The 26,829-nt window shown below is 40.8% G+C and overlaps 1 protein-coding gene across 4 annotated transcripts; it reads right to left on the bottom strand.

Annotated features, from left to right (window-relative positions):
• Window positions 1–1,956: 1,956 nt before the first annotated feature.
• LOC122555773 (coagulation factor IX) lies at window positions 1,957–26,592 on the bottom strand. 4 transcript variants are annotated; one of them, XM_043701895.1, is made up of 9 exons: window positions 26,545–26,592; window positions 20,280–20,375; window positions 17,400–17,560; window positions 17,003–17,027; window positions 13,937–14,050; window positions 12,263–12,397; window positions 9,444–9,625; window positions 7,510–7,627; window positions 1,957–3,039 (listed from the first exon to the last, which is right to left on the bottom strand). In XM_043701895.1, the coding sequence occupies exons 2-9, from the start codon at window positions 20,347–20,349 to the stop codon at window positions 2,474–2,476; spliced, it is 1,371 nt and encodes a 456-aa protein (XP_043557830.1). In that variant the 5' UTR covers window positions 20,350–20,375; window positions 26,545–26,592; the 3' UTR covers window positions 1,957–2,473. The 4 variants fall into 4 exon arrangements, with proteins under 4 accessions (XP_043557830.1, XP_043557832.1, XP_043557833.1 ...); XM_043701897.1 differs by having other exon boundaries at window positions 20,280–20,378; window positions 26,545–26,587; XM_043701898.1 differs by lacking the exon at window positions 26,545–26,592 and adding an exon at window positions 21,650–21,820.
• Between the last annotated feature and the right edge of the window lie 237 nt (window positions 26,593–26,829).

A 26,829-nucleotide genomic window follows, 5' to 3' on the forward strand; every position in this document is an offset into this window, starting at 1 on the left:
TTGAACCCGGGTCTCTGACGCTGTGAGGCAGCAGTGCTAGCCACCGTTTGAAGTGTATAAAATGGTCTTAACATGATAAATGTGGAAAGGATGTTTGCTAGTGTGAGTGAATCTGGAGCTAGGGGATACTGTTTAAGGGGGTTTGGTGTTTTAGGACAGAGATGTGGAGGAAATTTTCTCTGAGGGCACGTAACTTTGAAATTCTGCCTCAGAAGGCAATATTGTTGAGGTTCAGTTAGATTAGATAAAATTACTTAGTGTCGAAACAGACCCTTCGGCCCAAAAAATCCACACCAACCCTCTGAAGAGCAACCCACCCAGACCCATTCCCCTACATTTACCCTTTCACCTAACAATACGGGCAGTTTAGTGTTAGCACTATGGCCAATTTACACATCTGCGGACTGTGGGAGGAAACAGGAGCACCCAGAGGAAACCCACGCAGACACGGGGAGAATGTGCAAACTCCACACAGACAGTTGCCTGAGGCAGGAATTCTACGCGGGTCTCTGGCGCTGTGAGGCAGCAGTGCTTGCCACTGTGCTGCCCTTTTTTAAGTTAGCATTAGATCAAGTCTTGTCAGGTAAAGGAATTGAAGATTTTTAGGGTAGATGGGAATGCGGAATTCAAAAGACTATGAGTTCAGCCACAATCTTATTGAATAGCAGAGCAGGCTGTAAGGTGCTAAATGGCCTGCTTCAGCTCTGAATTCTTATGTTTGTATTGCACATTCTGTAAACCTGGTTTACAATTTATAATGAGTTACACCCTCAAGAATACTTATCCTCACTCACTCATTTACATCCTTCCATAAATTAGATTGAATTTGCACAAAGTATTGGAAATGTGCATGTTGTGAATCCTCTTTTTTGTTAGTTTCCTTAATCACTTAGTACAGGCGATTCAAACTCTCACAGAGGATGCTCTTGGAACACATCCATTCCATCAGCTGAGCCTCCCTAAACTACAGAAGACAAGGTTAGAATCTGAGGCCTAGTGGCCCTCAGGTTAAATCACTATCAGTCACTTCTCTCTCTCTAATGAGAGAGCAGCCCCAGTGATCTGGTGAGACTATGGTGAATTATACAATGAATGGATGAGCCTTGGGAAAAATTGATCAGCAGAGAGATCAGGAAGTGCAGGTCCATTGTATCCTGAAGGTTGCTGCACAGGTGGATAGAGTGGTCAAGAAGGCATATGGTATGCTTGCCTTCATTGGACGGGGTATTGAGTATAAGAGCTGGCAAGTCATGTTAAAATTGTACAAGATATTGGTTCGGCCGTATTTAGAATACTGTGTACAGTTCCGGTTGCCACGTTACCAAAAGGATGTGGACACTTTGGAGAGGGTGCAGAGAAGGTTTACAAGGATGTTGCCTGGTATGGAAAGTGCTAGTTATGAAGAGAGGTTGAGTACGTTGGGTATATTTTCATTAGAAAAAAGGCGATTGAGGGGGGACCTGATTGAGGTTTACAAAATCATGAAGAGTATAGACAGGGTGGATAGAGACTAGCTTTTTCCCAGGTGAAGGATTCAATAACGAGAGGTCACGCTTTCAAGGTGAGAGGTGGAAAGTTTAAGGGGGATACACACGGCAAGTACTTCACACAGAGGGTGGTAGGCGTTTGGAACGCGTTGCCAGCAGAGGTGGGCACGGTAGATTAATTTAAGATGCGTCTGGACAGATGCATGAGTAGGTGGGGAGCAGAGGGAAAGAGATGCTTAGGAATTGACTGACAGGTTTACACAGTACATTTGGATCAGCTCAGGCTTGGAGGGCCGAAGGTCCTATTCCTGGGCTGTAAATTTTCTTTGTTAACAACAACAGACCTGGTCTTAAGAGAAACTTACCTAACTTCTCTCTGTTTCTCTGATTTTCCCTGTGAAATGAAGATGATAGACACTAATAGATAATTACAGTCGAGATAACAAAATAAAGGAAATTTAACCATCAGTATTTGCAGATCAGTTTATTTGTTCTCAATCCAAAATGCATGTAAGTGTTAGATTATAAACTGAAGCTCTAAGTTAAAGCACACTGTACTGCCATGTTATATGTGGCAACACAAAATGATATTCCATGACATTACTAGGCTTTATACTGCAGAGCCAGTGAAAGCTGCCCATCAATTCAATTCAGATTGCAATGTAAGGGGAGTTGTTCAAAGGCATGGTTGGTAACTTTGTTTATTGCCATAAGCTTCAGTTCTTTCCATTTACATGAATGGCATTTGTTTCAATGTTAAAACACACAGGATTTTTTCAACAGAAACGACCCAGTGAGTGAATTAAGCATGACCAGTAGTGAATGCCAAAACAGAAATTTCTAAGTTCGAATAATACTGACTATAGCACCTCCTCTAACCTGCACTAAACTTCCAACTAAAGTTAAAATCATACTTTTGTGACCTACTGAGATGATTTTCCTATCACCCAGTACTTTTGCCATTATTCACGATAATTGGTGATTGTTCAGAAATCAACATCTAAGTGCCTGTGATGTGATATAGTTTCATTTATCCATGTCAAGTAACCAGGTACCCTTGTATACATGCCATATTTTCCTACTTTAGCACAGCCCTCACCCCAGCTAATTATGCCCATCAAATACCAAGTTTGTCGATATAAAACAGCATAAGGTCCCCCACTATCGCCTCGACAGGCATCCATATTGCTAGCTTTGTACCCAGCACAGAACATATTATCCGTGACTGTGAGATTGGTCGATTTTATGCAAACCTTCTGGTCAATGTATGGAAGTTGAACTCGCCTCAAGAATTGAGATGACCGGCTTCTTTCACTGGTCAAGCCCCAGCCACTCACTGTCCCCACTTGCCCATTCTGCAGTAGGAACTGACCCAGGTTGTGGTTGGGTAAGCAAATTGGAGCAATGGAAAAACTAAAGTTCACAGGCTGACTCAAGTACAAAAGTGCAATGTCATTGTTGTACTCTATTGGGTCATACTGAGGATGAATTAGAAATTTCTTCACTAAAACCTTCTGTTCCCAGATCTCTATTTTAAATTTGTCAAATTCACCTGGGGGAGAAAAAAACAGTTTCAGAAGCTGCTTAACATCGTTTAATTTATACAATTATGATCCAGAAAATGCTACCTCACATAGGTGGTAGATGTGCATTCAATTCTCATTTTGAAAAAGGAAATTAAGAACTTGAAAATACAGCAGGGTAGTGGGATTACCAGTGAAGCTTGTTCAAAGAATTGGCATAGGCTCAAAGGTGTCCTTTAATGTTCTATATTATCAACAATAGTTTTTAAATCATCTAAGTAAAATCAACCTTTTTTTAAATGTTACTGTTACATTTCTTTCTTAGTAAATAAGTTGAAGCTGTGAGTTAGCAGCTGAACTGTACGATCACAGAAGTTTCTTCAATTGTTCTGTGTTGCGTTAGGTGAAAGTGAAATGCGTTTAAACCTTTTTAAAAAAGGTACAAAGTTAAACATCACACAACACCAGGTTATAGTCCAACAGGTTTAATTGGAAACACTAGCTTTCGGAGCGACGCTCCTTCATCAGATGGTTGTGGAGTACACAATTGTAAGACACAGAATTTATAACAAAAAGTTTACAGTGTGATGTTACTGTAATTATACATTGAAAAATACCTTGATTGTTTGTTAAGTCTCTCATTTGTTAGAATGACCATGTTGTAAGACACAGAATTTATAACAAAAGTTTACAGTGTGATGTTACTGTAATTATACATTGAAAAATACCTTGATTGTTTGTTAAGTCTCTCATTTGTTAGAATGACCATGTTAGTTTCACTTCTTTCATATTTAAATCACTTTTTAAAAAGTTACATTCGGACGTTAACTTTGTGGGCGACACGGTGGCACAGCAGTTAGCACTGCTGCCTCACAGCGCCAGAGACCCGGGTTCAATTCCCGCCTCAGGCGACTGACTGTGTGGAGTTTGCACGTTCTCCCCGTGTCTGCGTGGGTTTCCTCCGGGTGCTCCGGTTTCCTCCCACATCTCAAAGATGTGCAGGGTCAGGTGAATTGGCCATACTAAATTGCCCGTAGTGCTAGGCAAGGGGTAAATGTAGGGGTATGGGTGGGTTTCGCTTCGGCGGGTCGGTGTGGACTTGTTGGGCCGAAGGGCCTGTTTCCACACTGTAATCTAATCTAATCTAAAAACTTTAACAATTGATGTCAGCCCAGATAATATGTTGAAGGTGTTAGCCCCCTGTGTGCTGTTGACTGTGCCATAAAGTTTAGACTGATTCTAATCTAAAAAATGAGTTATCAGATTCTCACATAGGTTCATGCAGTTTTTGAGCAAAGTACAATGTCCACACTCTGACACATCTTGCGGTGCCTACCGTGACAGGGTTGTAAGGAGTTGTCCTGAACGCTGGGCTGTTTGCTATGAACAATGATTTGTTTGAGGTTTGGTGGTTGTTTTCAGCTAGGAGCCAAAAGACTATGCCATGTTCTTCGCAGCCTGCAACACATTATCAATGAGGATGTGCTCCTCGCCAAGACCTTCCCCACACCTCCACTGCTCACCTTTAAACAACCGCACAGGGGGCTAACACCTTCAACATATTATCTGGGCTGACATCAATTGGTAAAGTTAACGTGCGAATGTAACCACTTGTTAAAGTTAACCTGAGAATGTAACTTTAAATAAAAGTGATTTACATATGAAAGAAGTGAAACTAACACGGTCATTCTAACAAATGAGAGACTTAAAAAACAATCAAGGTATTTTTCAATGAATAATTTCAGTAACATCACACTGTAAATTTTTGCTATAAATTCTGTGTCCTACAGTTGTGTACTCCACAACCACCTGATGAAGGAGCAGTGCTCTGAAAGTTAGTGCTTCCAATTAAACCTGTTGGACTATAACCTGGTGTTGTGTGATTTTTAACTTTGTACACCCCAGTCCAACACTGGCATCTCCTAATCATAAAAAGAGATAGGTTTCATAAAAAGAGCAATAACTGAGTGAAAAAGAAACAAACAGAGAAGTGAGTTTGGATAACAGAAAAAAAAGGAACAGAGATATGATTGAATTAATGAGATATAGAAGAGAAGGAACAAAAGTCAGAAATGCAGGAGAGATGTGTGAAGGAGACAAGGGACGAGGTAAAGTGGAATGGAATGAGGTGTAGAGAGAACTCATAAAGGATAAGCCAGAAGTGAAAGATTGAAAACTCCAGAAGCAGAGAAAGAAAAGTCATGAGCTGAAAGAACTAAAAAACAAATAGCAGTAAGTGACAAAAGAGAAGGAAACAAGTTGAGCTGAAGGAAGATAGATATAATTGCTAGGAGTGATGAAAAATGAATGAACTAAAGGTGGTAGGTGCCTGGAACGTGTTGCCAGCAGAGGCATGGTAGATTTATTTAAGGTACGTCTGGACAGATGCATGAGCAGGTGGGGAGCAGATGGATACAGATGCTTAGGAATTGGGAGACAGGATTTGTATCGGATCAGGCTTGGAGGGCCAAAGGGCCTATTCCTGGGCTATAAATTTTCTTTGTTAAAGGGGCACAAAAAGACTGATAGATGTGAAAAAGAGTGAAAAGCATTATGGAAGTGGTATGGATGTGTTGAAGAGCAATCCTTTAAATGTTGGTATTGGAGATTAACTCACATTTTAAAAGAAAAGGGCTAAAGAGACGTCCCCAGGATCTGATGAAATGCGTCCCTAGATATTAAGGAGAGTAGCTACAGAGATAGTGGATGCATTGATAGTAATCCTTCAGGAATCCTTAGATTCTGGAAATGTCCCAGTGGATAGGAAAAGTACTAATGGAACACTTTTTTAAGAAAAGGGAAGGAGACAAGAAATAGGTAAGTATACAACAGTGAGCTTAACTTCTGCTATTGGGATTATGTAACAGTATTATAAAGGGTGTAATAGCAGAACATTTAGAAATATATAATATAATCAAGCAGAGTCAGCATAGCTTCATTAAAGGGAAGTTATGCCTGACAAATTTGCTAGAATTCTTTGAGCTGATGACAAGGGGAATAGATGATGGAAAGCAGTGGTATATAATACATTTGGATTTTCAGAAGGCGTCCGATAAGGCTTCACACAATATGCAATATGAAAAAACCCCATACGTTTGGAGGTAGTATATTAGTATTGATAGAGAATGGCTAATAAATAAAAGACAGAGTTGGCACCAGGGAAGCATTTTCAGGATGGTAACTTCTAACTCTTGGAGTATAACAGGATCAGTGCTGCAGCCACAGTTAGTTGCTAAATATTAATGACAGATGAGGAAAGTAAGTGTGTTATTGGCAAGTTTGTGGATGATACAATTTAAGTCTGTAGAGGGATATAGATAGATTAAGCGAGTTGGGGGGGTGGAAACTTGGCAGATGGAATGCAGTGTGGAACAAGGTGAGGTTATGCAGTTTGTCAGGAAGAACAGAGAAGCTGAATATTATTTAACTGCTGAAAAATTGTAGTAAGCTACTAAGCATATCAATTTGGGAGTCACAGAATGTCAGCACACAAGTGCAGTGGTTAACATGGAAGGAAATGGAATGTTTATCATTATTTTAAGGAGAATGGAGTGTATAAGTAGAGAGGTTTTGTTAAAACTAGACAAGACACTAGTTAGAGTACAGCTGGAGGACTGAATGGTTTTGCACCACTTATTGAAGGAAGATAGGTGAATTGGTGGCATTCCAGAGAAGGCTCACCAGGCTGATACCAGGTTTGGATGGATTATCTTGTGAGGAGTGATTATGTTGGTTCAGTCTGTACTTATTGGAGCTTTGGAGAATGAGAAACCACCTTATTGAAACTTGGGGTACTTGACAGAGTAGGTACAGAGAGGTTGTTTCCCCTCCTGGGACAGTCTAGCAACAGTGAGCATAATAACAGTAAGGGGTCACACATTTAAGACTGAAATGGGAAGGAATATCTTCTCTTGGAAGGTAGTGAATCTGGAATTCTTTACCACACAGGGCTGTCAAAACTGGGTTATGATTTGGAGATGTCGGTGTTGGATTGGGGTGTACAAAGTTAAAAATCACACAACACCAGGTTATAGTCCAACAGGTTTAATTGGAAGCACTCTAGCTTCATTTGAAAGAAGTGAAACTATCACTGTATTCTAACAGATGAAAGGCTTAACAGACAATCAAGTTTTCAATGTATAATTTCAGTTACATCACACTGTAAATTTTTGCTATAAATTCTGTGTGTTAGGATTGAGCCCTCCACTATCACCTGATGAAGGAGCGTCGCTCCGAAAGCTAGTGTGCTTCAAATTAAACCTGTTGGACTATAACCTGGTGTTGTGTGATTTTTAACTTAAAACTGGGTTAAATATAGTCAAGACTGAGAAAGATTTTTAATCAGTAAGGGAAGCAAAGGTGATAGAGAAGAGGCAAGGAAGTGAAGTTTAGGATTATCAGATCAACCATGATCTCTTTAAATGTTGAAGCAGTCAGTGGACTGAATGGCTCATTTCTGCTCCTTCATCTTATGGTCTTATAATACATCTGTCTCTTACCTGCTGTAACTGAATATGGCAATACTGTGTCAAAACAGTGAGCTGCAGTCACAACCCAACGACTATTAATCAAAGTTCCACCGCAGAAGCCATAATCATATTCATTATTTATCAATACCTACAAATAAGAAAAAGATAACAAGCAATGTAGCTCAGCACTAAGTGTACAATAAAATTAATTCTGGTTAGGGCCTTTTACAGTGCAGTTAAGATTAATTGTGATACAGTAGATTCCAGATTGATTGAATCTGTTGCTCAACAATGTGTTAACCAGAGACCTTAAATTTAAGATTGAAAATGAATTAAATGAGGGATTAGGAAAAAAAATTCCATAGTGTTTAGTTAAAAATATAGAATGGATTGCTCTTATGGGTAAAACACAAGTCAGCAATTGTTCTTAAAATGGAGGAATATTGAAGTGAACATAGGCAAGGGATAACATCTTATGCAGAAAAATAATCATCATTGAGATGTAGTGAGCCTGTTTCTGTGCTGGGACAGCTACTGATGACTCTATATGTCACTTTTAGTAACCTGGTATCATGTGAGGGAAATAATTTATTTCTTTATTCATTTGTGGAATGTGGAATCACTGGCTGGCCAACATTTTATTGCCCATTCCTTGTTGCCCTTGAGAAGATAGTGATGAGTTGCCTTCTTGAACTGCTGCAGTCCACATGCTGTGGGCTGACCTAATGCAGATATGGAAGGAATTCCAGGATTTTGATCCAGCAACAGTGCAGGATCGGTGACATGTTTCCAAGTTAGGAGGGTGAGTGGCTTGGAGGGAAACTTGAAGATGGTAGTGTTCCCACGTAACTGCTGCCCTTGTCCCTCTGGATGGAAGTAGTCATGGGTTTGGAAGGTGCTGTCGGAGGATATTTGGTGAATTTCTGATTATATCTTTTGCTCGTTGAGGCTACTCAAAAGCATTTTACAGCCGTTTTTACTTTTGTTGTGTAATGTTAAAAGTATTATTGCAGTGGCTGCTCATTGGGAAGCACAGGCCCTGACTTCTCACAGAGATGTTATTGAATATAAATGCAGAGAATCAGCTTCCCCACTCCAATCTGGTTAGACATTGAATGAATGCAATGAACACAGAGAGCTGCTGTGTCAACTCTTGTTCACTAGAATCCACAATAGAGGCCAAAAGTTTGCCAGTCAATCCCAGATCTGAGGTTAAGGCTTGCCCCTGTCAGAATTTCTGATCATAAAGGGATTGCATGCAGTGAAGACTTACCTATTTGGAGAGTGGCCTATAGAAGTTATGAAAAAGAAGAAGAAAATGGGGTAGGAGGACCACACTCATCTTCCAGTCTCATTCAGCAACTGAGGAGGTGATGGCATAGTGGCCAGACTATTAATCCAGTAACTCAAGTAATCATCTGGGAAACTGGGTTTGAATCCTGCCATGGCAGATGGTAGAGTTTGAATTCAATAAGAATCGACTGATGACCATAAAACCATTGTTGATTGTTGGAAAAACCCACTGGTTCAGTTATCTCCTTCAGAAATAGAAATCTGCCATCCTCACCTGGTCTGGCCTAGATGTGACTCCAGGTCCATGGCACTGACTCTCAATTGCCCTCAAAATTGCCCAGCAAGCCACTCAGTTCAAAGGCAACTGGGGATGGGCAATAAATGCTGGCCAGCCAGAGATGCCCACGTCCCATGAATGAAAAAAGGAAAAGAAACTCTGCCAGACCTGCCTCACTAGTTCCAACCTTTATCCTTGATCTTAGCACTTGGGGCAATACTTGTTCACAAACAAATGAGCATTTTAGATTCAATAAAGACTGTATTTTCACAAATATAACCAGACATTACACATCCCAACTCTACCTATATAATGTGTTTCTAATGGATATACAAATGTGACTCTTGGGACAGCTGAAGAAAATGGGTTGGTACCATTTTAGAACTTCTCTCACCTGCCAAGGACAGTGACCTCGTCTGCAAAGGTCTCCACCAACAATTCGTGTCCAAACGTCTTCAGTGTAATTTAACTTAGCTAAATAGTCAGAATCTGTGTCAGTTTCATTGAGAGAAAGTTTCTCGTCCAGTGAGCGAGTTGGTGTATTATGCAGAGATATCCTCCCACACGGATATATGACTGCATTTGAATATGGAAAACAACAAATAAATTCAACTGAATAATAGTGATGCAATAAGAAATTAGTTGGTAAAGTCTTAGTCTGAGCACAAATGGATACTTGTGGTTCATAGGCTGGGGCTGTTTTCCCTGGAGTGTCGGAGGCTGAGGGATGACCTTATAGAGGTTTATAAAATTATAAGGGGCATGGATAGGATAAATAGACAAAGTCTTTTCCCTGGGGTGGGGGAGTCCAGAACTAGAGGGCATAGGTTTATGGTGATAGGGGAAAGATATAAAAGAGACCTAAGGGGCAACTTTTTCACACAGAAGGTGGCACGTGTATGGAATGAGCAGCCAGAGGAAGTGGTGGAGGCTAGTATAATTGCAATATTTAAAAGGCACTTGGATGAGTATATGAATAGGAAGGGTTTGGAGGGATATGGGCCCGGTGCTGGCAGGTGGGACTAGATTGGGTTAGGATATCTGGTCGGCATGGACGAGTTGGACCGAAAAGTCTGTTTCTGTGCTGTACATCTCTATGACTCTATATATAGTTATTTTCAGGTGATTAAAGCTGGCGTCACAACTCAAGATCATGGTGTCTGAGCTACCAGGAATAACAATTCTGCTGTTTCAAGAGTTTAATTAAAAATGGCCTAAAATGTCAACTGGACTGTGCACATTGCCTTTACATGGCTAGAGATTGCTGACAAGATCTATCTCAAACTGACTCAAATTTCTGACGACATATTTGCCACAAATTTTGGCCTTGAGATTGTAAATGGCTTGTTGTCTAACAATCAAATTAACACCAGTTTTTAGATAATTGCCTGAGGTATCTCCTAAACAAACATACAAATAATCTCCAACAGCACACCGTGTTAATGATAACTACCTTTAACCATGTAGAAAATGTCTCATGATAAAATTTACGATTAAGTTCTAAGTCGAAAAACAGAAAATTTGTTTTCATTGGCACATATTTAAGTATGTATTAATAAATAACAACAGAAATCAAATGTAGACTGTTCATTGCATCACACCAAACTTTTCAATTGTCTATGTCAGATAAAAAACCTGTTCAATCCATCACATCAAACCCAATCTGGCCCATTATGGATGCTACCCAATTCACTTAACCTACTGCCCTAAATGCAATCTTACGAAACTCCAAGTACTTATTTAGCCTATAAAATTAAAAGAGAAATATAAATTCCAATTGATCTGTGTATATCCAGAATTTTCTATCAGATTTGTTTAACTTCTTACCCTCTACAAGTTGTCTTCCAGAAGTCTATTTCTAGGGTCCCAAGAGCTGAAATGATTCAATGTCCCACACTATCTGATCTTTTTTAGTTACCTTTGTAAAGTTCCTGGCCACAGCAAGATTATAACAGTGGTCATGGTCAATAGTTCCAATTCTGCTTTGAAGGTGGCGATTTGACAGTCTCCAATTATTTCTGCACAGGGTCCTTTCTCTCCGCACCTATTCCTCAAATTGTTATAATTTGTCATTAATTCCAGGAAACCTGGGCAGCTGCATATGCTACACATCTGCAGGAAAGGGAAGTTACTCTTAAGCACCCAAATTGTCTGTTGGGATGTGGGAATAGCTAACCAAAGTTCAAATCACAAGTTTGATTTCTTAAAACATAAAGTTTGTCCTTGATAATTAGGTGTGGAAAACCCTCAGTAGATATGAAGCCTACGTGAACATAGGAGGTATAGCAAGTAAGTGTGCAGATGACCTCAGAGTACAACAGGATCTTGATCAGATGGGCCAATGGGCTAAGCAGTGGCAGATGGAGTTTAATATAGGTAAATATGAGGTGCTGCGTTTTGGAAAGGGAAATCAGAGCAAGACTTGTACACTTAGTGGTAAGGTCCTGGGGAGTGTTGCTGAACAAAGAGACCTTGGAGTGCGAGTTCATAGTTCCTTGAAAGTGGAGTTGCAGGTAGTTAGCATAATGAAGAAGGCATTTGATATGCTTTCTTTTATTGATCAGAGCATTGAGTATAGGAGTTGGGAGGTCACGTTGCAGCTGTACAGGACATTGGTTAGGCCACTTTTAGAATATTGTGTGCAATTCTGGTCTCCTTCCCATTGGAAGGGTGTTGTGAAACTTGAAAGGGTTCAGAAAAGATTCACAAGGATGTTGCCAGGGTTGGAGGATTTGAGCTATAGGGAGAGGTTGAACAAGCTGGGGCTGTTTTCCCTGGAGTGTCAGAGGCTGAGAGGTGACCTTATAGAGGTTTATAAAATCATGAGGGACATGGATAGGGTAACTACACAAGGTCTTTTCTTTGGGGGTGGGGGGAGGGAGGTGTCCAGAAATAGAGGGCATAGGTTTAGGTTGAGAGGGGATCTAAGGGGCAACTTTTTCACACAGAGGGTGTGTGTGTATGGAATGAACTGCCAGAGGAAGTGGTGGAGGCTGATACAATTACAACATTCAAAAGGCATCTTGATGGGTATATAAATAGGAAGGGTTTAGAGGACTATGGACCAAATGGGACTAGATTAGGCTAGGATATCTGGTTGGTATGAATGAGTTGGACCGAAGGATCTGTTTCAGTGCTGTACGTCTCTATGACTCTATTATGTCCTTATCAATATTTAGTGGTTTCTGAGTTAGTAATAGGTGGAGTCAATACCAGCATTATCACAGGTCCGCCCATCTTCATTCAATTGATAACCTTCGGCACAGTTGCATTTTGGCCTGCCAGTTGCCTTGTCAATGCTGCAGTACTGCTGACAATAGCCATTCTTATATGCACAATCCAGATTCTCTGAATTAAAGAACACACAAACACAAGAAAAAGCTGATTCCTCATTATCAGCATTAAACACTGACTCATCGAGCTCATGTGATTAAAGGAGCAGTGGGCAGCATGAATTCAAGATTGATTTAAAATTAGAGAAAGTTTACAGCACACAGCGAGACGACAATGTCCATTGTGTCTGCTCTGGCTGAGAATTGAGTCATCTCGCCTAATCCCACTTTCTGGCATTTGGGATGGAAAGCAGAGAGTAACAGTGAATGGTTCTTTCTCAGACTGGAGGAAGGGAGGTAACCATTTGGGTACAGCAGGGATCTGCCCAACGTTTTTGATATATATATTAATTATTTATACGTAGCTAGGCAGAAAATAACCTTGATGTTGTAGGTGATACAAAACTGAGAAAGGTACCAAACAATGAGGAGAATGTAATGGGCACATGCATGGCAAAAACAATTTATTTCTGTAGGAAGAATGTGGAGAGGAAATATAAACTAACTGGGTTATACTGGGAAGAAGACCAAGCATTATATGTCCATCGTCTTTGAAGCTGGCACAACAATTAGAGAAGGCTAAATACTTTTTTGTTAACAGCCTCAAGTTTTAATGACTGAGTGGATAGTTGAACAGACAGTCAAGTCAGGTGATTAGTTGAGTGGGTAGGAAAGTCAGGTTGGTGAGATCTGGTCTGGCCAGGAGGGCTGTTGTGCTGTCTGGAGTTGTTATGGTCAGATGGTAGATGAATGAGTGTTTAGAATGGGTCAGGGCAAGGGTCAAAGTGCAGTGCAGTCAGGTCAAGTTAGAGGGCTTGGTTGGCTTAGTATGGGTCAGAAAAGATTAGTCAGTCAGATCAGGGGATGATTGGACGGGTGAGTCAGTTGTGGTGCTCAGTTCAGTTTCTCTAGCTAATTTCTACTTAACAGTGTAACATTATTTAGGATAAGTATTCAAATAACTTGCAAATCTAACCCAGGCCTCTGACATCAAGCTTAGCGTTGGAGACAGGGTACAAGACGGTGAAAATCAGACCACCCATTTCCTGGGCAATTACAGTGCCTGTGTGAATACTGGGACTTTTACAGGGGTCTCAACACAAAGTTAAGTCCAGATTTTATGGTCCTGGGCATCTGATGATTTGGGTCAACATTAGCAAGTCAGTAAGCCATAGAACACAAACAGTGAGGAACTTCTGGTGGGAGTATGAATAGCCTGAGAAGCTTATGTGACTGCAGATCACTTTGGCAAAGGTGGTTTGTTCGTGTAACCATTAAAGGTTCTGGTGGTTGAGCCAAGAATGTAAACAGTGTGAACATTTATGTACTACTCAGTCTCTACATAGGGTAATAGGATCAAGGCAGTGTTCAATTTAACAAAGTCAGCAATGCGTAACAGCCCAAATAACCAAACATACACATGCATGGACTCAAAAATGCATGCATTCATCTTCAGACAGATATGCACTTGTATATTGCATCATATGAACACACAGACCAATGGCTCAGTTGTTGGGAAGGAAAGTTGCTGAACATTATCAAAAGAATCACAAACCTCTTTCACAATTCTGTCCTATCCACAAATGAGGGCAGAGGCAGACATAACTGTGGCCTGAGATGTGACACGAACCACCATTTTGGCACGGCGTTGATTTGCAAGGGCTCATATCTGAGAGAAAGGCACAGAGAAAACAGTCAATGAAATACATACAGATCCAAGTACAGCATGTAAGCCTCTGAGGGCTCTGGATAATGGACTTGGGCTTGGGCTGAACTTAATAGTTAGGGGTAAATATACAGTAGGGGAATGGGTCTGGGTGGCTTGAGAAATCGTGGATGTGTTGGTGATTATATTCCAGAGTTCGATAGATTCGGGATCAGTTCCTGCGGATTGGAGGTGGTTAATGTTATACCACTTTTTAAGAAAGGTGGGAGAGAGAAAGCAGGAAATTATAGACCAGTTAGTCTGACCTCAGTGGTGGGAAAGATGCTGAAGTCTATTATAAAGGATGAAATTACGACACATCTGGATAGTAGTAACAGGACAGGTCAGAGTCAGCATGGATTTATGAAGGGGAAATCATGCTTGACTAATCTTCTGGAATTTTCTGAGGATGTAACTCTGAAGATGGACGAGGGAGATCCAGTAGATGTAGTGTACCTGGATTTTCGGAAAGCTTCTGATAAAGTCCCACATAGGAGGTTAGTGAGCAAAATTAGGGCACATGGTATTGGGGGCAATTTACTAACTTGGATTGAAAGTTGGTTGGCTGATAGGAAACAAAGAGTAATGATAAACGGCTCTATTTCAGAATGGCAGGCAGCGACCAGTGGGGTACCGCAGGGATCAGTGCTGGGACCGCAGCTTTTTACAATATGTGTTAAATATATAGAGGATGGTATTAGCAATAACATTAGCAAATTTGCTAATGATACTAAACTGGGTGGCAGGGTGAAATGTGAGGAGGATGTTAGGAGATTACAGGGTGACCTGGACAGGTTAGGTGAGTGGTCAGATACATGGCAGATGCAGTTTAATTTGGATAAATGTATGGTTATCCACTTTGGTGGCAAGAACAGGAAGGCAGATTACTACCTAAATGGAATCAATTTAGGTAAAGGGGCAGTACAAAAAGATCTGGGTGTTCTTGTACACCAGTCAATGAGGGTAAGCATCCAGGTACAGCAGGTAGTGAAGAAGGCTAATAGTATGCTGGCCTTCATAACAAGAGGGATTGAGTATAGAAGCAAAGAGGTTCTTCTGCAGCTGTACAGGGCCCTGGTGAGACCACACCTGGAGTACTGTGTGCGTTCTGGTCTCCAAATTTGAGGAAAGACATTCTGGCTATTGAGGGAGTGCAGCGTAGGTTCACGAGGTCAATTCCTGGAATGGCGGGACTACTTTATGCTGAAAGACTGGAGCGACTGGGCTTGTGTACCCTTGAGTTTTGAAGACTGAGATGGGATCTGATTGAGACATATAAGATTATTAAAGGATTGGATACTCTGGAGGCAGGAAACATGTTTCCGCTGATGGGTGAGTACCGAACCTGAGGACACAGCTTAAAAATACGGGGTAGACCATTTAGGACAGAGATGAGGAGAAACTTCTTCACCCAGAGAGTGGTGGCTGTGTGGAATGCTCTGCCCCAGAGGGCAGTGGAGGCTCAGTCTCTGGATTCATTTAAGAAAGAGTTGGATAGAGCTCTCAAGGATAGTGGAATCAAGGGTTATGGAGGTAAGGCAGGAACAGGATACTGATTAAGGATGATCAGCCATGATCATATTGAATGATGGTGCAGGCTTGAAGGGCAGATTGGCCTACTCCTGCACCTATTGTCTATTGTCTATTGTCTTCGGAGAGTCAGTGTGGACCAAAGGGCCTGTTTCCATACTGTAGGGAATCTGATCAATGCATTAGCCTCCGTATTTGCTAAATTCAAGGTGATTTATTCCACAACATGGTCTGTGGGGAGGGAACACTCCTCAGTAATGTATAACAATGCTTGTATCTGTCTGCGAGTGTATAAGGGATTTACTGAGGCCCCAGCAATGATCATTGTCCAAAACTAGTTTAGCAAGTACCACTCTCTCTCTGTGATAGTTCAAAGCCTGCCATTTGTCAGGTGGGCTGTCTTGCATGAAACTTTGCATGTTTCTCACTCCTCAGTCTAAAGAATGGCAAGGTTGCTGCGTATGGAGTGTTAACATGGAAGTTGGAGTCATCGTGGAGTGATAAATGAGGTGCTTCATGGATTCAAGGTCATCAGTGTACCTTTCCATTGCAAATCTATAAATTCAGTATGACATATTGGTTACAGAAGTTTCTTAACAAGTGACAGTGTCTGGGGTGAACAAAGTGACTAAAATAAATCATAGAAACCACAGAATCCCTACAGTGTGGAAACAGGCCATTCAGCCCAACAGGTTACACTGACCCTCCAAAGAGCAACTCACCCAGACCTATTCCCCTACCCTACTACCCTACATTTCCACTGACTAATGCACCTAGCCTACACATCCCTGAACACTATGGGCAATATTATCTTGGCCAATTCCCCTGACCTGCAAATTTTGGATTGTGGGAGGAAACCGGAGCAGCTGGAGAAAACCCACACAGACTGTCCCTGAGGCTGGAATCAAACCCAGGTCCCTGGTGCTGTGAGGCAGCTGTGCTAACCACTCAGCCACCGTGCCACCAAAATACTGTATATGTTAGAAAACTGTAATTAAAAAAGTGTAGGAGAAACTTAGCATATTTGGTAGCATTGTTGAGGAGAGAAACCAAGCTAATATTTTCAGTTCAAATGTGATTCCTCTTCAGAACCCTGGAAACAAAGTGAGTTGTTTACGTATTAATTGTTTCATTAACTTGGGGCCAACATATTCATTTTCAAACATTGTGAATTATTGCTTAGTCACTCCGCATTGATACATAGCTGTGTTTGTCCAAGATAGTGGGTTTGATTGACAACTGTACACTGGTTGGCTGCAGCCCTCTTTGGTGGACTGTTTATTGGTCAGAGAGCTCATATGTTGAGGGGTGGGATATTTTGTAAATGAATTATTTCAGAATGTGATAAAATTATATTGCAGTACAAGTGACAAAAGTAGCACTTACTCTTGTATGAAATCCAGAACTCTACCTGTTAAAAGAAAATAAGTTTACTGAAATTCCTTCAATCTACTCATGGAAATCATTAACCTGTGGTAATGTCAATGTCTGACAGACCTATGAACTAGATGGACTTAAAACTCCAACCTTCTGACTCAGAGACAATATATTACCAACTGACCCACAGCTGACAAATACATGCAAGTACTGATATGTATATACTTCCAAACATATGATCTATATAATATATATCATAGATAAATACTCACATGGCCATGTATTCAAACACAAACTAGCCCATACATGTTCAGACAGGCTTAGATGGGAACAATTGCAAAAAAAACGTAGGCATTTACACACATCCACACATTGACTTGCTGTAATTAGGTGAAAAACGTCTTACCGTTCTCTCTGGAGATTTATAAATTTCTGCTGCTTCCTCAAATGAGCAGGATTCCTCATAGCATTCTCGCTCCAGAGAACCTGGCTTAATCTCTTCCCAGAACCAGTTTGCACGCTTCTGAACTCTCAGCACTCTGTTTGCTTTATCCCTCTGGTAAAACGCTGTGAAAGTGGGAAGACAGTAGTCGGACTGTGGGATTAGGGAAGAGATTACAATTGCTAACTCAGACTGTTTTAATTATAATTAACAATTTAACAATTAATTTAATTAACTATTCAATTTTACTTTATGATTCACCGTGTCCCCACATTGTAGAGCCTGAAGTGGCCTCAGATTCTGAACCTGGGGTAAAAACAAATCAAAGACAATAGAGCAGACATTGCAGTTGTTATCGACTCATTAACAATGATATGAGGCAAGAAATTTTGGGAGTATATGGCTTCACAAAGTTTCTTCTCAGGTTTCCTCATTCTTCCTGAAACATTCAGTGATGCACCTACCCGATTACCTCCAGACTTGCAACCATCTGTGAAGGGTATGGCTTCCTGACCTTACCCAGTTATTGTGCTCCAATTGGAATGAGGTTCAGTCAATGTTAAAAGCAGGGGTTCTGTGGACATTTTCTCAAGGTGAGGAGATGGAGGCTGGAGGAGATCATGTTTTTTGGACAGGTACAATAACACGCATATTTGTTTCAGGGTGTAATGCACCTTATTTTAGTAGTTTGGGCTGTTAATGCAGCACAGTCAAAGCTCTAGAGTGATGTCCATTAAGAATCAGGGTTGGATGTCAGAAGTTTGTCAATCTCCAGGCCTAAAGTATTAAAGAGACAAAAGGAAAAGCCTTTTCATTTTTAAACCCGTTCTCAATTTGCTGCCTCTGTCCATCTTGATGGTGCACATCCCCACCACTGGGTTCAGGAGGCAGCTGTGTGCTAGCATATCCCTGGGTGACGCACACCGGAAAGTGAAGGTGAAGACGAGAAACTTTCTTTTCACCATCACTTTTTGTATGAATACATGAGGCTTTCCCCTTTGCAGTCCCTGCTCTGCAGTGATTCAATAACCTGGCTCACCACCACCTTGCCAAGGGAAGATCTGGATGGAAATGGATTGAATAAAGTATGTGTTGTTGTTGGGGTTGTGGTATTATCACTGGACAAATATCTTAGAGACCCAGACTAATGTTCTGGGCACATGGGATTGAATGCTACCATGGTAGATGATAATGCTTGAACTCAATTAATAACTCTGGTATTAAAAGTGAGTGTAGTATTGACCATGAAAACATTGTCAATTCTTGACTCTTAAATCTTAAATCTTAAAAGAGTCAAGTTGCATTACTCCAAACATGGACAAGAAAGCCTCCGATGATTATCACAGTACACTAACAACCTACACCCCCAGCTGTTGAATCAGTGCTTCTCCCATTGAGTTCTATTAAGGGTAGAGGGTAGGATTGGTATAGAATGTTGCCTGGATGAGGAACTTCAATGTCCATCTCCAAGAGTGGCTCAGCACCACTACTGCTAACAGAGCTGGTCAAGTCCTAGATTGGGCCTGTAGCACGTAGTGAGAAAACAAACAGGAGGGTACAGTACTGGATTTTGATCTCTCCAATTTTCCTGTAACAGTTAATCTATGATGATAGTAGTAAGAGTGACCATTGCACCCCCTAGGATACCATAAGCCGTAAGTGTCCAAATGCAGCATGACTTAGATAACATTCAGACTTGAGCTGATGAGTGGCAAGTAACTTTTGTAAAACACTAGTGCCATTGATCATCTCGAATAAAAGAGAATCCAACCACCATTCCTCAACATTCAGTGTCATTACCATAGTTGAATCCTCCACTATCAATATCTGAGGGTTACCATTGACCAGAAATTGAATTGGGGTAGCTAAATAAATACAGTGGCTACCAGAGCAGGTTAGGGGCCAAGAATATTGCAGCAAGTAACTCACCTCTTAACTTCCCAAAGCCTGTCCAACGTCTACAAGCTACAAGTCAAGAGTGTAATGAAATACTTCTGCATGAATGAGTGCAGCTTTAACAACACTCAACAAGTTTGACACAATCTAGGATGAGGCAACCCATTTAATTGGCAACCTATGAAAAACTTTCAAATATTCACATTTTCCATAAACAACGAACAGTTGAAGCAATGTGTGCTATCTACAAGATTATTTCAACCAAACTGCACCTTATCATCACTTTCAAGTTCCCCATCAGGTCAGGCCATCCTAATTTTGAACTAAATCACTTTCCCTTACAGTCACTTAGTCAAAATCCTGAAATTGCCTTCCTACAGCACATGGACTGCAGTGGTCCAAGATAGCATCTCATCACCACCTTCTCAAGGGCAACTCGGGTTGCACAATAAATTCTAGCCTAGTTCAGTGATACACACATCTCATGAGTGAACAAAAAAATTTCAGATGTTACCCACATCCAATTAAAGCATGAAAAAGAGTCCCAACTGTAACCCTTGAAAGTAGACCTGCAGTGGTGAAATCTGATTTTCAAGGAGGCAAATAATATGGAAACTTTAAGGAAAAATTGAATTGATATTTGTGGTAGTGGGTGTTTGAGGGGAACCTGTTTTGGGACAAGCTTTGAAGCCCACTTTGTCCTTTACCATGAGACAGTCTATTGTATTTTCCCCAAATATCCAGCCAAGAAACCTCACCAGGCAGAGGAACATAACTAATGTTTGAAAGGCAAAAAGAAACCATCAAGTCAATGTTGTGATAATATTGAGATATTATCTAGTTCCCTGACAAAAGCATATTCTTCACATACTATTACTTCTGTTTCTGAACACATTCCATTAATAGACAGTTAACTCAAAGCAGGGTCACTGTAAAATCAACACTTACCTGAGCTCTTTACATCTCCTGTGCAGCTTACCAGTATCAGCAACATCCAACACCAACGATATCCCCACATCTTCAGGAACTGATTGCAAACTTAGTCTACCAGGATAAGAAAAGACTTGTTCAGAGACCAAAGCTTGCCATTCAGTGAAATATCTTGAGCCATTCTATTTCTCAGACTCTGCTTTCCATAGCCCCCAGAGTTTAGCATTTGAAAATCATCTGTTTAATATAGAAACATAAAAAAAAATGGGAGCAGGAGTAGGCCACTCAGCCCCATCAAGCCTGCTTTACCATGAAACAAGACCATAGTTCATCTTCTATCTCAAACGCCTTACTCTCATGGTCTCCCCATAACCTTTGACACTTGTAGCTTCTAGAAATTTCTTTATATAATATATTCCTTGACTTTGGTCCACTTCCTTCAGTGCAAGAGAATTCCACAAGTTCACTGCCCACTGAGTGAAGACATTTCTCCTCATCTCCGTTTGAATGGTCTACTACATAGCTGAGACATTGTTCAGGACATTTCTGGAGAGGGGAAAGATCCCTGTCCAGCTCGGTCACATTTTTATAGATGTTATTGAGATCTCCTCTCACTCTTTTAAACTCCAGTGAATACAAGCCCAGTCAACCCAATCTCTCCTCATTTGCCAATCTGCCATCCCAGAAATCTGCTCTGCTCTGCAATATTCCTGAAATGAAGTGATTGGACTTTATTTCTTAAAATAGAATGTTTCAAACTTCTCTGTTTAAAATCCATAGGGTATAGTGTCTGCCACGATTTATGCAAAGTCACATGCCAGAGATGTAGCATCTATTGAAGACTCAAAAATTACAGTGACTTGCATTATGTTGCATAGCAGATGTGTAATACAGCTTTAAAGGACTTATTATATCATGATTTGGAGATGCCGGTGTTGGACTGGGGCGTCCAAGGTTAGAAATCATACAACGCCAGGTTATAGTCCAACAGGTTGGACTATAATAAACCTGTTGGACTACAACCTGGTGTTGTGTGATTTTTAACTTATTATATCATAGCAATTGATTTAATACTATCAAGCTCTCAGTCTCTATCTTACTGAGCGCAATCCTCTTGCAGCCTGACACAGTGTGTAAAGCTCTCAGTTTCTATCTTACTGAGGTCTGTCCTCTTGCAGCCTGACACACTGAGGGAAGTGTGCTATAGTACATCTGAATGAGCCTAGGCACACAAGTTCCTGTGATTGTAGCGTATATACATAGATACCAGAAGCTTCATTAAAAGTTCATTGAATAATTCATTGCTACATTCACTTGGATTGAACTACAAGAGCTAACATGAGTACCACAGTTGCACATAATTGCAGATCATCAGCTATCACACTTACCATCATGTCAATGACTGCCTGATATAGATGACTGAGCACAACTCTGTAGGGAATTGTCACAATGAATCCAACCTGATAGATGAAGAAATGTTAGTGATCGCCTCTAAGATGAATGAGTCTTGCAATTCTTTAGTAATGTGCTTGAAAGACACAAACACATACCTGCAAGACATGCATTGAAAGGCAGTCCCCTTCCTTAACCCTGCTAACAGCATCATACACAACAGATGCTTTATTATTGATAGATTCTCCTTTTTTCTAACACTGGGATAAAACAATTGGTTTTCGTGAATGATACACCTTTCAGCTTCCCAGTAAATCTTTGATAAATGGTAGGTAAAGCCATTAAAGACTTCTCCACTGCCCACTTGCAGTGCTGCTTGTAGTAGCCCCTATGATTAGAAAGTGCAGTGGGTCAAGCCTCAGGAAGCAGTCAATTTAACATGAATTGCTTCAATTATGTGGAATAAGGAACTGCGCAGTGACACAGATTACTTGCAAGCTGGTAAAATGAACCAGCTCTCAAGTTCATGATATAATAAAGGAATTCAAGGGCATTTAGAAAAGGTCTTACTAGCAATGTCCAAACCTTATCTATGAATAGAAGGTGGTCCATCACATACTTGGGATTGGCTGCCTGCTGGTCTCAACTGGAGAGAGGCACAAAGTGGTGTATTTCTGCGCTATTTTTATAACATCTCTTCATCTTCTATCGTGCAGGCATGAGAAACTCTGAAGACATGCCCATGTGTCCACTGAGTGTTCTTGCCTATTTCAGGAAAACCATTTTTCACAGTATAGATAATATTCTAATTTCAAAATACCAAGTCACATTTTTAAAAAAGTGGGCAAAGATGCAACATAGGGGAAAAGAAAGAATAGTCCCTAAACCCAGCTCGGAACGAGGTGGTCTTGAAAATCTACAATTGGTTGCTGTGTGTCCAATGAATTACACAGCTCCAAGGAGCAAAGGACTGGTGCAGGGTCTGGATGCAAGGTATGAAAATCCCAAGGCAGCTTGATCAGTCCCAACATCCAGTAGGTGCTGTTGGCTGGACAGTTAGTCTGCAATGCTGAATAATGCCAACAGTGTGGGTTCCCACAATGAATCAGCACAGGATGGTGGCATTGTTATAATTGGCATTGTACTAGCAATCCAGACTTCCAAGTTAACGTGCAGGGCACTGGGTTCAAATCTCCACCTTAGCAAATGGTGAGATTTGAATTTGATGAAAATCTGCAATAGAGAGCTAGCCTAATCATTGTCATAAAGACCCATCTGGTTCACTAAAATCTATCTTCCTTACTTGTTCTAGCCTACAGTAAATTTTGGCCTAGTCAGTGACACCCACATCCTGTGAACAAATAAAGAAAACAACCCTTTTTACATTGACCATAAGATACAGGAGCAGAATTAGGCCATTTAGCCCTTCGAGTCTGCTCTGACCTTGCTGATATGTTTTTAATCTCTTCTCTTACCTTATCGCTTGATCCTCTTACAGATTAAGAATCTATATATCTCTGTCTTAAATACATGCGGCAATGATTTATCAACCTCTTCTCAGTTCTAAGGGCTCATTCCTTCACTTTAAGGCTATGGCCCCATGTCCTTGTCTCTCCTCCTAATGGAAGTGTCTTTTCGAATTCCACACTATCTAGGCTTCTCAGTATTCTGTAAGTTCCAATTAGATTCTCCCCTCATCCTTCTAAACTCCACTGAGTACAGACCCAGAGTCCTCAACCTCTCTTCATATGACAAGCACTTCATCCCTGGGATCATTCTAGCAAACCTCCTCTGGTCCACCTTCAACAACAGGACATCCTTCCTTTGATATGAGGCCCAAAACTGCTCACAGTAATCCAAATGCAGTCTGATCAGACTCTCAGTAGTACATCTCTGCTCTTGTATTCTAGCCCCCTTGAAAAAAAATGCTAGAATTGCATTTGTCTTTGTAACTGCCAATTGAACCTGCACGTTAACGTGAAGATAATCCTGAACGAGGATTCATAAGTCCCTTTGTGCTTCAGATTTCTGAAGCCTTACACCATGTAGGAAATAGTCTACACCTCTATTCTTCCTCTCAAACACATGACTTCATACATTACCGCACTGTAATCCATCTGTTACTCCTTTGCCTGTCCAAGTCTTTCTGCAGCCTCCCGCTTACTCAACACTACATGTCCCTCCACCTATCTTTGTGTCAAAATAAAACATAACTTCCATAACAGATCCGTGAGAAAATACAGGGTAAGTCAAAGTTAGATGGAGAGATACTGCAGAATGTGGAGGTAGAGTAGGATCTGAGTGTTGTACATAAATCACACGTAACATACACAAAAGATAATATGCAGGTACAGCAAGTGATTAGGAAGGAATGTTGACATTTATTGTGAAGGAGCAGAGTACACAAATAGGGAAGACTTGCTTCAGCTGAAAACCACACCTAACTTATTGTGTCAAGTAAAAACAACATATTGTGGATGCTGGAAATTTACAACAAGCACAGAGGAAATGGGAGAAACTCAGCAGCTCTGGCAACATCTGTGGAGAGAGAAAGAGAGTTAACATTTTGAGGCTTTTATAACTTTGTCAGAACTAAAATGTTCTACAGGCTATTGTTTTTTTGATATTTTTGACTGAGGCAGAGGAGGAGAAAGTGTGGAGGCCCAGTGTAAAAGACAAAGGGGTTATTAATAGTGGTGAGAGAGAAAAAGAGATGTAAAATGGGTAAATTAAGGTGTGAAAGGGAGCAAATTGGTCTTCTCTATGAAAAGTAAAGTAAACAAGATATAGACAAGACAAGACTGGAATGGTGGGTGGGGAAGTAGGAAGAGAATGTGAGAAAAATGAAGAACAGGTACAATGCAATCGTGCCTCAAAGTTATTGAGACATCGAGGCTGTGAGTGCTTAAGTAGATAATGAGGTGTTGTTTCTTGAGCTTGTGTAATGCTTTGTTGTAACATTGCAGCTAGCCCAGGACAGAAATGTTAACATGAGAGCAAGATAGTTAATAGAAATGACCAGCAGCTGGAAGGTCGGCATCATCCCTTCGCACAGAAGGGAGGTGTTCTTACAAAGTGGTCATCCAGTCGGTGTTTGGGGATCTTGCCAGAGGAATGGAGACCGCACTGTGAGCACTGAAGACAGTGGACTAGCTTGAAAGGAGTACAAGTAAAACACTGCTTCATCTGGAAGGTGTGAGTGGGCCCTTGGACAGTGAGGGGGGAGGAAGTAAAGGGGAAAATATTACACCTTCTGCAATTACGTGGGAAGATGCCATGGGGGACAAGATGCAAGACACAACACAGAATTAGGCTGTTGTTAAGAATATGATGTGGGTCTGTTAACTGTTGGCTGGTCAGTTAGCTTGCAATGCTGAATAATGCCAACAGTGTGGGTTCAACTCCCCCACCGGCTGAGGTTACCATGAAGAACTCTCCTCCACCTCATCCCTTGCTTGGCCCTCAGGTTAAACCACCACCAGTTATCACTCTCTAATATTAGAGCAGCCCTATGGTATGGTAACACTATGACACATTTAGCTTTAAGGTCAGGTTATTGGCAAGAACTCCCCAATTCATCTTTGAAATACTGTCATGGATTCTTGGGCAACCACCTGGGAGGGTAGTCACAGCTTGAGTTTAAGGTCTGCTCTGAAACACAGCACTTCTGTCAACCGTGACAACAAAAGTTGTTGGCTTGAATCTACTACCTTCTAATAAGAGGCAATACATGAACATCTCAGATATAAAGATGTGGAAGATGCAATATAAATGCAAGTTCTTCCTGTTCTGCACTTTTTATAATTCTCTACATATCACTTCCCCAGACATCAATTAAGATTTCTGATTGAAAGTGTCAGCATTTCTCATCAAGTCATACTTAACCTTAAATCAAATATGTGAAGCATTTTAAGAGAACCTTAGAATCCAACTTAAAATGGGTTCACAATATTGCCACTTGCAAGTTCACATAGTTACCCACGTGCCACTTGTAGCAGAATGAAAACTTCTGATTGCCCCATAGAGTCCCTACAGTGTGGAAACAGGGCCACTCAGCCCATCGAGTCCACACCATCCCTCCGAAGAGCATCCCATCCAGACCCAAGCCCTGTAACTCTCCATTTCTTATGGCTATTCCACCTAGTTTGGACACTATAGACAATTTAGCATGGCTAATTCACTTAACCTGAACATTTTTGGACTGTGGGAAGAAATTGGAGCACCCAAAGGAAACCTACATAGACATGGGGAGAATGTGCAAACTTCACACAGACAATCAGCCAAGGTTGGATTTGAACCCAAGTTCCTGGTGTTGTGAGGCAGCAGTGATAAACATTGAGCCACAGTGCCACCCCAGTTTCAAATTATTTTTGGCACTTTTGTTTTAAATGTTTGAATAGTGGGAAAAGTGATTCAATGGAGTTGACAATCCAGGAATGCAAGTGAAAGGGATTAACATACATACTGTCAGAATGGCAGGATAAATAGAACTGCCTCGAATCACACTAAAACTGATATCTCAATCACATTGTCAACATAGTCACAATAAAAATTGTTAAAACTTTCAAAATGGGTGAAGTGTGGATTCAAATATTTTGTGACTGCTTCTTTAATGTTGAGATTCCCTCTTTACAGCAGGAACTGGGTGAGCTTCCTAATTTATGCTGCAAGAGATAATTATTGAAAAAAGCCCTCCATAATAGAAAGGGCAGTCAGAAGAGTACACCTCCGCTCTGCTCAAAGAGATTTTTATTTGCTTAAATATTTGCATTTTAAATAATCAAAACCACTGTATTTAATGAAACACTGAAATCGTTTTCCAATTAGGATCGTTTGAAAAATTGGTCTAGTTTAATCTTTTATTCAATCATTAAGAAAGCTTTGTACTTACCTTGTCCTCTCTGTCTGCTAAATTCCAATTCATTCAAACAAAACACAGGTTGATAACTAACTTACTTCAAATATTGACTTTGTAGATCAATATTTTGGGATTCCTGTACTTTTCTCCAAATGACTACAACAGTTGAAAAAACCTCATTGAAACTATAACTGGCTCCTCAATATGCCCCAGGTTTAATTCCTGGTCTCTGGTTTGAATTAGCTGATAGGACCCAGGGATTAAGGTGCTACAACTTGCCTCCCTACCCAAGTTTGGGGAAAGAAAAGTCAGCTCAGG

Source organism: Chiloscyllium plagiosum, chromosome 13 (genome assembly GCF_004010195.1).
Source record: "Chiloscyllium plagiosum isolate BGI_BamShark_2017 chromosome 13, ASM401019v2, whole genome shotgun sequence".
Taxonomy (NCBI): domain Eukaryota; kingdom Metazoa; phylum Chordata; class Chondrichthyes; order Orectolobiformes; family Hemiscylliidae; genus Chiloscyllium; species Chiloscyllium plagiosum.

Coding starts and splice junctions, on each gene's coding strand:
- LOC122555773 (XM_043701895.1), bottom strand. CDS start 20,349: ATGTGGGGATATCGTTGGTGTTGGATGTTGCTGATACTGGTAAGCTGC. Junction 17,028..17,399: donor ATAAATCTCCAGAGAGAACG/GTAAGACGTTTT, acceptor TTCTTTTAACAG/GTAGAGTTCTGGATTTCATA. Junction 3,040..7,509: donor GCCATATTCAGTTACAGCAG/GTAAGAGACAGA, acceptor TTTCTCCCCCAG/GTGAATTTGACAAATTTAAA.